Raw genomic sequence first — 14,561 nt, 5'->3', positions numbered from 1 at the left:
GGATTAAGGGCGGTGCAAGATGTGCTTTGTTAAACAGATGCTTGAAGGCAGCACGCTCTTTAAGAGTCATCACCACTCCCTAATCTCAAGTACCCAGGGACACAAACACTGCGGAAGGCCGCAGGGACCTCTGCCTAGGAAAACCAGAGACCTTTGAGACCTTTGTTCATGTGTTTATCTGCTGACCTTCTCTCCACTATTATCCTATGACCCTGCCATATCCCCCTCTCCGAGAAACACCCAAGAATGATCAATAAATAATTAAAAAAAAAATCTCTTGTATAATATGGTGACTATAGTTAATAACAATGTGTTGTATACTTGACAACTGCTAAGAGAGTAGACTTTAAGTGGTCTCACCACAAAAAAATGATAAGTATTTGAGGTAATACATGTTATAAGTTTGATTTAGCCATCTCACAAGTTATGCATATTTCAAAACATTATGTTATACACTATAAATATATATAATTTTTTGTCAAATAAAAGAAAAAGAGGGCTACCAGCCATGGTGGCTAACACCCGTAATCTCAGCACTTTGGGAAGCCCAGGTGGGAGGATAGGTTGAGCCTGGGAGATCGAGGCTACAGTGAGCTATCATCACACCATTGTACTCCAGCCTGGGCAACAGAGCGAGACTCTGTCTCCGAAAAAAAAAAAAAAAAAAAGTGAACCAGTCTTAAGTAAAAAGACAGCGAGCGGAAACCAACTTCAAGTTGACCCAGATGTTGGAATTAGCAGATAAGGATTTTGAAGAATGTATTACAACCATGTGCAAAAAAAAAAAAAAAAATTATTGAAATGAACTGAAAATAGGAAATATCAGCAAAGAACTACCAAGTGGAAATTCTAGAAATAGAAAACAAAATACAATATGTTGGCATCTATTTCCAAAATGAAGAGCAAAGCTAGAGTAGTACCAACTCAGAGACAGCAGAGCAGAGCCTGGCAGTGTAGGGCTGAGGTCAAGCTACCTAAGCAAAGTTGGGAGAGGGTCTCCAGACAATGAAGGGGTGGCCTGGCAGGAGATCTGTCACAGGGAAGGAATGAATGTCTCCAGTGATGAATGTGAATACACAGTTGTGTCTAGATTGATCCTTAAGGGTAAGAACTGTTCCTGTTAATCTCCGAACCTCCAGTACCCTGTGCCCTGCATGTGGTAGGCACATATTTGTATTCTAATATTGACTCTGTTCAGGGATCACTTAACTTCTCTGAATTAAGCTCAGAATCATTAAAATGGAATTCTAATTCCTGTCTGGCCTACAAATCTGGCAACTGGAGCATCCCATGTAAAATAGGACATACATTAACTTTGGAAACTATAACAATTGAGCAGTTTAAGAAATTACTATTATCCTTCCTCTCCCACTTCCATGTAGTGTGCTTTTATACCCAATTGTTTGCTCACTTAATTAAGTTAAAAGGAAATCTAGGTTCATCTTCCCTCCTACTTAGCAATGTTTATAGTTTTTTAGTACAATGAGGGAATGAACAAGTTGTATATTATATAGCTCTAGGGTTCAGAGCTATAAATCAAATTTCGAATTCACAATCTTTTCTGGAAGTATCACTCTCTTACCTTTGCAATGCATGTAACTTACTCTGTGTTGACCTTGCCCCAGTCACACAGAAGCCTGACCTTGGTACCAACAGCCCCTGTGGATATGAGGCTGTTCTTAAGATCACAATGAGTGTGTGGGAGCTGAAAGAAAAGAATGAAGCGCTTCTGGCACTTAAAAATGTATTTTTATTTTTAATTATTTTTGTTTGTGGTTCTGGCACTTTAATATCACAAAAACATGCATATGCAAAAATGCTGATCTAGAGGAACCATTTTTTTTTTTTGAGATGGAGTCTTGCTCTGTCACCCAAGCTGGAGAGCAGTGGTGCGATTTTGGCTCACTGCAACCTCCACCTCCCCGGTTCAAGCGATCCTCCTGCCTCAGCCTCCCAAGTAGCTGGGATTACAAGCATGCACCGCCATGCCCAGCTAATTTTTTTTTTTTTTTTTTGAGACAGAGTCTCGCTCTTTTGCCCAGGCCGGACTGCAGTGGCGCTATCTCTCTTGGCTCACTGCTAGCTCCACCTCCCGGCTTCACGCCATTCTCCTGCCTCAGCCTCCCTAGTAGCTGGGGCTACAGGCACCTGCCACCGCACCCAGCTAATTTTTTGTATTTTTAGAAGAAACAGCGTTTCACCGTGTTAGCCAGGATGGTCTCTATCTCCTGACCTCGTGATCCACCCACCTCGGCCTCCCAAAGTGCTGGGATTACAGGCGTGAGCCACCGCACCCGGCCGCCCAGCTAATTTTTGCATTTTTAGTAGAGATGGGGTTTCACCATGCTTGCCAGCTAGTCTCAAGCTCCTCACGTCAAGTGATCCACCCACCTCGGCCTCCCAAAGTGCTGGGATTACAGGCATAAGCCACCGCACCTGGCCAAGGAACCTTAAAATAATGCAATTCTCCTCTGCAGTTTTGGAAGCCTGGCCAGATTATGGGCTTTTGTGATGCACAGAGGGGAAAAAGTGGACGTGAACATGCATACTTACATACATGAATCAAGATGACACCTGAGAGACTGACACAATGTGAAAACTAATACATACTCACAACTAAGCTCTTCAGATACTATCACTTAGTCTGAAAATAAAACTGTCACTAGACTTTACTTTGTATTTAGTACTTAGGCAGTAAGTACTTGTTTTAAAAAACATCTTCTCTGGGTAGGCCTCAGGCAGACGGTACTTCCAACAGAAACATTATACTTGTGGAAACATGAAATTTTTATAGGCTAGAGCTCAGGAACAATGTATACTCCCTTGGTTAAATATTGCTGCCTAAGGTGTTACCTTTTCTTGATACTATAGGTTTGATATTCTGGTTTTTGTGAAATTAAAGAATGTCAGAAAAAAAAAAGAAAAGGAAAAAAATGTAGTATATACCAGCATCAAAGAAAGGACAAAACCAATGCAAGGTGACTAGATAATTCCAACTAGCTCAAGACCCTTAGGCTGAAATTTGAGTTTAAGTATCTCGCTTTTCCTCCAGTCCTAGCACAACTCAGGTCAAGGAGAAAGTGCTTGTGAAGGTGCCCAAATCTCTTATCATTCATCTGTTTTTTTTTTTGGTTAAGCTATGGTTTCACAAAAAAGGCAGCAGAGGTCCTGAATTGAGTTCTCATATGATTTACTAAGTTTCACTTAATTTAGGCTTTTCTAAATTGCTCTAGAGTAGTTTTGTTATCAAATACAGCAAATTATTAAATAGTTCAAATACGGACTCTTTAACTCTGGCGATTTTGAAAAATTAGTGAGTTAGGCAACACGTTTTCTGACCGTGATGAGATCTGTCCTGGAAGCAGAGGGGTGACTAGAGGATCTCTAAATGTCCCATTTGATCTTGAGATTTATACCACACCAGCATTCCATGACACACATGGTTTTGACTCACAGTTCTGCCCTTTGGGGCTCATGCTTTTTCAGAGTTAACAAAGCAGAAGTCCCAGGACTTTGCTCACATTCCCACACAGAGCACAAGAGTTGAAACAACACTACAGGCTAAAGAGAAATGAAGAGGAGGACAGGAAAATAACAGAAATACACTAACTCTGTCAAGTGGAAAACAGCAGCATTACTGGAATGTTTTACTCCCTCAGATTCAAACAAACACCATTTTCCAATGAAAAGAACTGGGGCTCCTTAAAGAAATGACTAGTTCCAGATCTGGGGTAGGAAATACACACGATGAACACTGAACATCTTCAAAGAGTATCAGGTTAGGTCAAAAAGACTCTGGAGTCAATCTCAAAGGGCTCCCACTGACCAAAGATGTGACATGTTGATCATCAATTTGACCATCAAAAGAATAATGATGGAAATGAATTGAAACATTTCATACATGTTAAGATCCATGAGTTGAAGACGCAGTCAGCCAGATACAGTATGTAGAAAAGTAAGACAGATGGCTTAGTTTCTCTGACAAATAAATAGCAATAAAAAAGGGGTGGGGGGGCAGTTACAGATTAAAATGTAATGGTGGACCTTGTTTGAACCTGATTCAAACAAACCAACTGTTAAAAGGTATTTATGAGACAATAAGGTAAATATGAACACTGACTGATTATCAGATGATATTAAGGAATTGTTAGGCCAGGCACGGTGGCTCACGCCTGTAATGCCAGCACTTTGGGAAGCCGAGGCAGGAGGACTGATTGAACCCAGGAGTTCCAGACCAGCCTGGGTAACGCAGCGAAATCCTATGTCTACTAAAATAAATACAAAAATTAGCTGGTCATGGTGGTGTGTGCCTGTAGTCCCAGCTACTTTGGAGGCTGAGGCAGGAGGATTGCTTGAGCCCAGGAGGTTGAGGCTGTGGATAAGCCATGACTGTGCTACTGAAATCCAGCCTTAGCAACAGAGTAAGAATGTGTCTCAAAACAAACAAAAAAACCAGAAGGAATTGTTCATTTTTTAGGTATTATAATTGTATTGTGGTTATGTGAAAAAAAGAGTTCTAATCTCTAAGGATGTTCACTGATGTATTTATGAATGACATAATATGATATCTGGGATTTGCTTTAAAATTATACAGTTGGGGGAGGAGGAAAGTTGAGGGTTTAGATAAAACAAGATTGGTGATATGTAAATAATGTTGAAGCTGGATGATGGGTATGGAGAGTAACTATACTGTTCATTTTTGGGTATGTTTGAAAACTCCCATAATAAAAGTTAAAAAAACAAATATTTTATGCATGTTTATTTGCCACTAGAAGTTAAGGGCAAGGGTTTTTGCTTTTTTCTTTTGTCCTAGTTCTGAAGGGGAAAATGTTCTTGCATGTTTGTGTGAAGATTGTCTTATATTTAGATAATTTATTTGGTATCAACTCTTCAAAAGCTTTTCTGGAATATGGAAGCATTGGTGTACGAAAAAACCTTACCATCTTTTTGAGCACCTACTATGTGCCAGATACTTCACTCACCTTAGTTCATATAATTCTAACATTTCTATGACATCAGCATTATAACTACCATTTTATAAATGACAACATGGAGGCACAGAGAGGCTAAGTAACTAATCCAAAGTCACACAGCTATGAAGTAGAGGAGCCAGGATTTGAACCTAGATCTGCCCAGCTCCAAAGGTCATACCTTTTGACCACACCACACTATTCTCTCTTTAAAAACTTGTGATTCATGACCTACTCCTAAAAGAGTACCATCTTTTTCTCTTAGCATTTCACCAAACAAATGAATTTGCCCATCCCTTTAGCTACAGTAGGCAGTATGTGGACATGTGAATGGCTAGCTTAACGTGATGATGCCCAAAGCTTGGGAATTCTGGAGTCCTACTGACTTTGGCTGCACACCAACCACACATGCCAACAACTTGGTCCTTACACACAGGAGAGAGATAGCAGGGAGATATTCAAGGACAAAACAGAAAAATACATCTTTAAAACATGTTCTAGATGGAGCAGATGGAAGAGCAGTAAGTGAACAAAAATTTCTGCTACAGAAAAAGCAGAATTAAAGACAAAATTCTTTTTTTTTTTGGATACAGAGTCTCACTCTGTCTCCCAGCCTGGAGTGCAGTGGCACGATCTTGGCTCGCTGCAACCTCTGCCTGCTGGGTTCAAGAGATTCTCCTGCCTCAGCCTCCTGAGTAGCTGGGATGACAGTTGTGCACCACCATGCCCGGCTAATTTTTGTATTTTTAGTAGAGACGGGGTTTCACCATGTTGGCCAAGCTGGTCTCCAACTCCTGACCTTAAGTGATCTGCGCCTCAGCCTCCCAAAGTGCTGGGATTACAGGCGTGAGACACCATGTCCAACCTAAAGGTAGAATTCTTGACTGACTGGGGGTCAGAAGAAGCTGCCAATATCAGAGGCCTCCTCTCCTCCCATTCCATGTCCTGGAGCAGGTACTCCTCTGGAAGCATAGGAAAGCAAGCCTAAGAGGAAGCTGGGAGAAGGGAAGTTGCAGGGAAGTAAACGCAGGTGTACCCAACGCCACAGCAGGCATGAAGACTACATAAGGAAAGTGTGTGGGCTCTTGCCTGGAGCAGCCTGGAGGCCAGAGCCTGACACGGGGTGAGGATGCTAGCAGGCCTTGCCAGGGAACTACTCAGATTCCCTGGCTTTCCCCATACCTCCAGGTCTGTTCTCCACAAAAAGTTACAGGTCCTGAGCTCTCTGTCTTGGGAATGCTGATCTCTACTCTCCAACAAGACATCTAGCTAAAATGAAAACTAATTCACAGTCAAGGATGTTAATGATCACCAATTCCTTCCCAGGGTTGGGGATGGGGACAGCTTTGTACTGTACAAAGTACTGTGAGTTGTACTATAAAAACTGTCCCCATGCCCAACCCTGCCCAAGTCCTTCTGCAGTCTGTATGTCTGAACTCAAATAAATTAGGTTCTAGACATGATAAGAACAATAATAAACAACAGTTCCAGGAAAACAGAGCTCTTCCTGAAAAGCTAATAAGGCCTTTGATTTGGCCACCATAGGAATATTCATGTAGCTGCTGCAATACGTTTTAAATTATGGTATAGATTTAGCAATGGCTATGAAATCAATTCACAAGACTGCAATAAGCATTAAAAATAGAATATAGTGTGGAAAATATCAAAATGCATAAAATGCAGTAAAGGTGAGCACTGTTTGGTAAAACTTTTGTTTCATGTTTACATATACATTATGATTGTCCACACATATTTATTGAAAACACACACCCCTACCATATCACAATGTGAAGTGTTGTTTCTACAGTTCTTACTGTTGGTTACCAAAAAGGAAAATACTGTACTGGTAAACACTACTCTACAATACTATAATACCTGATTTTTAATTCATCATAGACTTGAAATATAAATAGATTACATAATGTCTTTTCCTAAAGTTATATAAAAGTGTTTTCAAGGGCAAATTACAGATTATTCCCGTTGTTTCAAAAGGCTACTTACTTTTGAAAGCAAATAATGTATATAGGACCGTCAGGGCCCTTTAAGTGGCTTCCTCCAAGTACCACGACAAGGTCAGTGTGGGAGAGGGTATCTGGGGAAGTGAAAGCTCATGCCCAGAAAAAAATTCTCAGTATATAGACAGAGCTATTTATGATGACAGTTTTAGGCATAAGCAAGAGAAAGAAAAAGGCAGAATGAAAGAAATCGCAAAAAAGGAAACAAACAGAAAATTGTGAATGGTAAAACTATGGAGTCCTGAACACTAGTATAATAGTAAAAAATAAACCAAGGCCCTGGGTCCTAATAACTCTTCTAAGAAGGATGTTTTTGTGAGTATCCGCAATGGAAGGGGAGCCCAGGTGCTCATGAAAACTAGTTAGACTGGACATGGTGGCTCACGCCTAGAATTCCAGCACTTTGGGAGGCCAAGGTAGGTGGATTGCTTGATCCCAGGAGTTCGAGACCAGCCTGGGCAGTGTGATAAAACCTTGTCTCTACTAAAAATACAAAAATTAGCCAGGCGTGGTGGCAGGTGCCTGTAGCCCAGCTACTCTGGAGGCCGAGTTAGGAGGATAGCTTGAGCCTGGGAGGCAGAGGTTGCAGTGAGCCAAATTTGTGCCACTGCACTCCAGCCTGAGTAAGACACCTAGACCCTGTCTCAAAAAAACATCAACAACTTTAACCCACCTAAAGTTAAGTTCCCCAGACACTAAGACCACATATTATATGATTCTATTGATATGAAATATCAAAAATGGGTAAATCCATACAGAAAAAAGGCAGACTGGTGGTTCCTGGGGGTAGGGGGAAGGGAGAATGGGATCTGACTGCTTACTGGTTTCCTTTCGGGGAGATGACAGCATTTTGGAAGTAGGTAGGGGTTTACAGTGTACATTGTACACTGTAAATGTACTAAATACCAATGAATTGTATACTTTATAATGGTTAATTTTATGTTATGTGAATTTTACCTCAATTTTATTATTTTTATTTTTTAAATTTAAATGATTACTTTAAATTTAAAATTTTCATTTATTAAATATTTTGAAGACAGTGTCTCTCCCACTCTGTTGCCCAGGCTGGAGTGTAGTCACGTGACCACGGCTCACTGTCACCTTGAACTCCTGGGTCAGGCCATCCTCCCAGTCGCCCAAGTGCTGGGACTACAGGTGCACACCACTGTGCCTGGCTAATTTTTAATTATTTTTTTAATAGAGATGGGGTCCTACTATGTTGCCTAGGCTGGTCTCAAGTGATCATCTGGCCTAGGGTTCCCAAAGTGTGATTACAGGTGTGAGCCACTGCACCCAGACCCTGAGAACCTGCTATGCTGGTATGTTCTATAAAAATAAAGGCAAAGCCACTAAAAATTATTAGATATAGATAGATAGATAGATAGATAGATAGATAGGGTAGAAAATTACTTGCTGACTCATAAGAAATCTAACTTTCAGGCTTTATAGAGCTTTCTGGTCTGCTTAGGGTAGAACCACTGCTCAGTTTTGTGTCTTTCTGTTTAGGTTTACTAGCAATATCTCTTGTAACATCTGATTAATTAGTGTATTCATGAGCAGGGATCTTTTCAGAGCCTGCCTTATCATCTGTTAGCAAAAGTAAATGAGAGAATACCACAGTCCGTGCATAAATGCTTACTAAATACCTCCCTGTGCTGGGCTTGAGCTACCAAGGCGATAGGGCACAGACTTTGCCTCTATATTTTGATGAAATATCAAAAATAGGTAAATCCATACTGTACGAGGGAGCACAGTGGGGTTACTTCTCTACTGTAAGAGGGGCTGGGAGTCTAGATGGCTTCCTTTCTATAGGGGGTGTTAGAGAAAGCCTGCACTTTGGAAAGACAGGCCTGTGGTCAACTCCCAATTCCACCTCTTTTTTTTTTTTGAGATAGAGTCTCACTCTGTTGCTCAGACTGGAGTGCAGTGGCACAATCTCAGTTCCCTGCAACCTCTGCCTTCCAGGTTCAGGCAATTCTGGTGCCTCAGCCTCCCAAGTAGCTGGGACTACAGGTGTGCACCACCATGACCAGCTAACTTTTTATTTTTAGTAGAGACACGGTTTCACCATGTTGGTCAGGCTGGTCTCAAACTCCTGGCCTCAAGTGATCCCCCTGCTTCGGCCTCCCAAAGTGCTGGGATTACAGGCATGAGCCACTGCACCCAGTCCCAATTCCACTTCTTTCTCAACTTGTGACTTAACCATTCTGGGTCTCTGTTTTATAACCAGTAAAATGAGGATGACATCTACTCAAAGGGCTGTTGTGAGAAATAAACAAGATAGTATTGTAACGTCCCTAAGCAGGATGTCAGCTGTAGTCAGTGTTCCACAGAGGGTAGCTGTTTTTAATTAAACATGAACGTGGTGGGTATGGGATATGGGGAGGGCATTCTGGCCAGAGGGAGCGGCATGTGGACAGAAGCCAGAGAAAGCATAGCTCCTTGAAGGGAGGATCTAGAGGATGGGGCTGGGTGAACTGGACGGTGAGTAATAGGAGATGGCTGGAGAGGGGCTGGGGACCCTCCTGCAAGGGGAGGAGCACTTCATTCCATGCCGCAGAATTGCGCTTGACTCTGTGGGTAGGAGGGTAGCAAGTGGAATTGCCCACCGAGTTCTCTCTGTCATAGTCACCACCAGCTATTCTTGAACACTTTAACCCTCTAGAGCCTCATAAAATTTATAAACATCACCTTTTACTCTTGGATGTTGGCCCTTTTCATGATCACATATCATCTCACTTAAATTGTCTAGACGAATGTAAACTGGTTGATGAATTCACACATTTCTCAACAACTATCTGCTGAGTGAACATTTGTTTTAGTCACCATGGGGATAAATAAAACTTTATAATCTTAGTTGGGAAAATGAGACACACACACAAAGTGACAAGGCAGGAAATGCCAAAATGAGTGGGAACAAAAAGTCGGAAAGTGCTGCAGGAAGGCTCAGCTTGGTGGTCAGGGCCAGCCCTGGGAGGGCTTCACAGCCCCTCTTGGCACACAGAGCTGGTAATCCTGGGCAATAAACTCTATCACAGCGGTGGCGGTTCAAGGATGGGAGGCACTGTTGGATGCCTCAGAGTCCCAGCACCACTACCTTATGACAGACAACGTTTAGAATTGCCAGTGCATGGTGGTAATAAAAAGTAAACCTATCTTGGGTTGATTTTATTAGTGATTTTAAATTTTCTAAAGACAAAGCCCCACTTATTCCTAATTGCTTGCACCCAGGGTAGATGGACTGCCCCTCCCCCACCCCGCCCGCCACCATTTGCTTAGCAACTGTCTCTGGGTCTTAGTTTCAGAATCAGCAAAAGGGGATAAATACCCACCTTAACAAGGTGTTTTGACAAGGTTAAACGAGACAATCTAAGTGAAAATTCCTTCTGGCCCAGGGCTTGACATGGAATACTGCACTTAGCAAGCGCTCCTTTTCCTCTATCACACTCCTTTCTTCTTTCCCTCTCAAAGTGGTTCCAGAATCCGGTGTTGATAAACTAGCCAAGTTCATCCACCTGCCTTTCTGTCTACACCAGCACTGTCCAATATTAACATGCACCACTCCTCCCATGAGGATGTAAGAAGCTTGGCAGAAACCAGTACGCTTTAACTTCACTCCCTAATGAAGCTACACACCTTGCTGGGAGGCTACTGTGAGAAAGGGTGGCTACAATGGATGCAGCATTTCTATAAGCCCTGTTCTCCACCCCATGATCCAAATCTTAAACAAAACACTGGATTCTCAAGAGCTTGTCCTCAAACTACATTGTGCAAATTACATAATGGTATGTGAAATTATATCTCATCGCAAACAATTTTTCAGGAGTTCTCGGTGTTCTCTCAAGCACTTTCGGCAACAATGCTCACTTATTTGCAGGCAGGCTAGTTACTGCTAAACACTGGGCCCCAGTCTGGAGCTCTTAGTTTTCCCAAAAGCATCTCAAAACTCACCCTGAACAAAGAGAGGCGAGAACATGCTATGTCTTTGTCACCTCTTAATCTTGATGTGTCTACACTTTTTTTTGAGTGTGGGAGCAATAGAGAGTGCACATTCTTTTAGCGATAACAAGAAAACCCGCTAGAACTTCTTTCAGCGTACAAAAAAATGGCTCAAACTTATAAAATACTATTGTTATTAGGAAATTCAAAAACACTTTTCTCACTTTCTAATTAGCGCCTTTACAGGCTAAAAACAACTCATCTGTCCTGCTCTTGGGGAAAGGGATATAGAAAATATTTGACCAAATAAATTAATCAAATTTATTTATTTGGTCAAGTAGTCAGATACTTAAAAATAGACTACTAGTGGGGAAAATATTCCAGGGGAGCAACCTTCTTGCAGTGGATCAGAAATCTCGTTAAGAAATACTGGGATCCCACAGTGTTCGAGGGAGCCCGGTCCTGGGGAGGGATCTCTCTCTTCAACTCACTTAGAAGGAATGGATTCTAGTTAACAACAAAATCCTCCGCATGCCCCCTCCCATCCCTCCACGCGGAGCCTCTGCTATTGTCACCATACATATCGCACCCTGCGCACCTCCTGGACACAAGGCCGGGCCGGGGGCTGCTGGTACTGATTCTCTGCTAAACATGCCAAGGGACTGCCTGGGCTTTTCTCTACACCACTTTTCTCGCCTGTAAAATGTGCAAGAAAAAAACTTCCAACAAGGCAAAACTTCAGCGGCAGCGGTTCGCCACTTTAGATTTTAAAGATCGGAACGTTTATTGGTGGAGCAACGTGAGAGCTTTTCTTTTTGGGGGTGGTCCTGGGAGAAACAGGCTACACAATGACAAGTGCAACGCAGGACTGCAGGCTCCCCCAGGGGGCTTCCGCGCCATCCTCCTCCATATCCAACACCCCATGGCAGGCGGGCTGCACCCTCCAAGATCCAGTCCAAAGGGGCATCGACTAGGCCCGCGAAGGGGGTGGCACGCCCCACCTAAACGTGACTGGAAAAAACTCTAGATCTCAGCCCAAATGCCAGTTTGGCTTTCGGAGGAAACTGAGGCAGGGGTGAGGAGAAGGCGCAACAGTGACCCCCGCAGTCTCCCCTCGGCGTCCCTCCGCCCGCGCACCCCATTTCCGTGCCCCTCTCACCTGGCCTGCGGGCCCGGGTGCGGGCAGACAACAGCGGGCCGCACAGACTGAAGCAGGCGGTCACCAGCAGCAGCCGCCGCGGCCCCATTGTCCCGGGCTCTGCGCGGCGCTGCTCCGGGAGGCTGCCCCGCCTCGTGCTGTTCCGCTTCACCCTCTCTCCTGACTTCTGCGGGTCGGGGAGCCGGTCTTCGCGGCAGGCAGAGCGCAGGGTGCCCGCGGGTAAGATCAGGGTCCGAGAGAACCTCGGCGAGCGCTGTGTCTGGGGCGGTGAGCCGGACGGGGCGGGACTGGGGCGCGCGGTCGCGCGGGCGCGAGCGAGGAAGGGCGCCCCCCGGCGCGCAATGAGAGTCTCTGCGCTGCCGCCGCTCGGCGCCCCCTCCCCGCGGTCCCTCCGCCGCCGCCCGCAAGCCCCTCTGGCTCTGTGCGCCCCGCCCCGCCCCGCCCTACTGGGGGGCCCTGGCCGCGGGCCACTGCCGGGCCTAGAAGTCCAAATGAGAAGTTTTTTCCTCTGGGCGCCGTTGATTCGCGAAACTGTCAGTGACTCAGACTGGCGGGGTCCTTGGAATGGGGCCGCACGGCTCGCCGGCTGCTTCCAGCGGCCGCTTCCCGCGGCCGTCTCGACCCTCCTGGGATGTGGAGACGTCGACAGTGGACGCCCCAGCCAGGATGCGTCCATGCCCTGCAGCCCTGCAGCCCTGGCGTGGCCTCCCGTCCTCCCTCCCTCCTTGTGGGACACCGGCAAAGTTCAGTTTTCGCTAAAAGTCTAAAAGGGACTTCTGCTTTTGTAACGTGGGGATCACGGATTTAAAAGTTTATGATGTAGTGACAGGGTTGCCCCTAAATGAGAAAGGCCCTTGAGTTTGGACAAAATTCTTGAACTTTTATACGTCTCTCTTTATTTCGCGAAGTTAGGCGTTTCATATGCCGGGCACTCGTTTCCCCCACGCGCAGACTGCGAGTGGAATAGGAAGAGCGGCTTCTCCCGCTTCCTCCCGGCGCGGCCTCGCGGAGCTCTTCCCTTTCCCGCGCCACCCGCCGGGGTCACCTGCGCATCCGGGAGGAGGGCGCGCGTCTGCAGGTGAGGCCGGCCTTCTAGGGCCGCGGGCGCCCAGGAGAGAAGTGGCCTGGTAACTTTCCAAGTGTCCTTCACACGTTCTTGAGTTCTTGAACGATATTACAGTTTGTTTTGTTTTTGAGGCAGGGTCCTGCCCTGTCGCCCAGGCTGGAGTGCAGTGGCGCCAACACGGCTCACTGCAGCCTCGATCTCCCGGGCTCAGGCCACCCTTTCGCCCCAGCCTCCGGATTAGCTGGGACCACAGAAAGGCGCGCGCGACCATGTCCGGCTAATTTAACTGCTGGCCTCAAGCGATCCTCCTGCCTCAGCCTCCTAAAGTGCTGGGATTACAGGCGTGAACCACCGCGCCAGGCCTGATATTAAAGGAGTTTGGCTAAATTCAAGGCACAGGGCGGGGACACTCGCCTGGCAGTCTGCTAAGGGCCCCCAGGGGACGTCGCGGCTGGGGGTGTGCGTTCGCCTTTCAGACTCCAACAGGAAATGGGTCCCCAAATAGCTGTTTCTAGGAAAGCTCAGCCGCAGCCCCTTCTCCTCTTAACCCAGCGCACTGATGTGCGGGCGTATTCGGAGTTCTGTGGTTGATAAGCTGCAGCTGAGAGCCGCTGGTCAGGTTTCTAAGCCTTTTTCAAAAGTGAATTTCGCATGAAGAGTATCATTCCCCCACTAGAGCCCGGACACTTACATCCGTGGAGAAAGTACGATCAGAGGCGATTTCGTTCTTCCCTGTATTCTCCCATCATCTTCAAAGCACAGTACCTTGTTGTACACAGAAGTTGGTCACTAAATTACGGAAGTACCCAGTTAAATAAAGCTATTTAAAATCTATCCCCATTCAGTTATCCTCTGGAAACATACCCAAGAGTAAATGTGAACCGTTAAAATTACATAGTTCTTCATTCACTATTAACTATTTTTTATTATTCCTAAGACGTCATTGATTTTACAATTCATCATTTTAATCCATTACCACAAGCCAGAAAAAAATGTGACATACCAATGATTGTAAGAAACACTCCAATTTCAGGGTTATGAAGAAAAGGCATTTTAGAATCAATGAAACAGTGTAAAATATAAACACATATGACAAAATTTCTGATAGTTGAAGGATATGAAATGAAAAATAAATTACCTTCTGCCTCCCCTCCCATAGTTGCCATCTGACCACTAAGTTTCTTTCCTTCCTTCCTTCCTTCCTTCCTCCCTTCCTCCCCTCCCCTCCCCTCCCCTCCCCTCCCCTCCCTTCCTTCCTTCCTTCCTTCCTTCCTTCCTTCCTTCCTTCCTTCCTTCCTTCCTTCCTTCCTTCCTTCCTTCCTTCCTTCCTTCCTCTCTTCCTCTCTCTCTCTGTCTTTCTTACTTTCTTTCTTTCTTTTTCCTGAGGCGGAGTTTCACTCTTGTTGCTGAGG

The 14,561-nt window shown here is 45.0% G+C and overlaps 1 protein-coding gene across 2 annotated transcripts in view; it reads right to left on the bottom strand.

Annotated features, from left to right (window-relative positions):
* Window positions 1-12,477, bottom strand: part of F2R (coagulation factor II thrombin receptor) — a 126,391-nt gene extending 113,914 nt beyond the window's left edge. Inside the window, exon 1 of one of the 2 annotated variants that reach the window (XM_002815664.5) lies at window positions 12,084-12,477. In XM_002815664.5, the coding sequence (XP_002815710.2) occupies window positions 12,084-12,171 (88 nt within the window). In that variant the 5' untranslated portion in view covers window positions 12,172-12,477. The remainder of the gene's footprint in view (window positions 1-12,083) is intronic. The other variant, XM_054555647.2, reaches the window with a different exon arrangement.
* Window positions 12,478-14,561: the final 2,084 nt, after the last annotated feature.

The sequence above is a fragment of the Pongo abelii genome, chromosome 4 (assembly GCF_028885655.2).
Source record: "Pongo abelii isolate AG06213 chromosome 4, NHGRI_mPonAbe1-v2.0_pri, whole genome shotgun sequence".
NCBI lineage: Eukaryota > Metazoa > Chordata > Mammalia > Primates > Hominidae > Pongo > Pongo abelii.
This window is presented reverse-complemented; position numbering and strand designations above follow the sequence as displayed.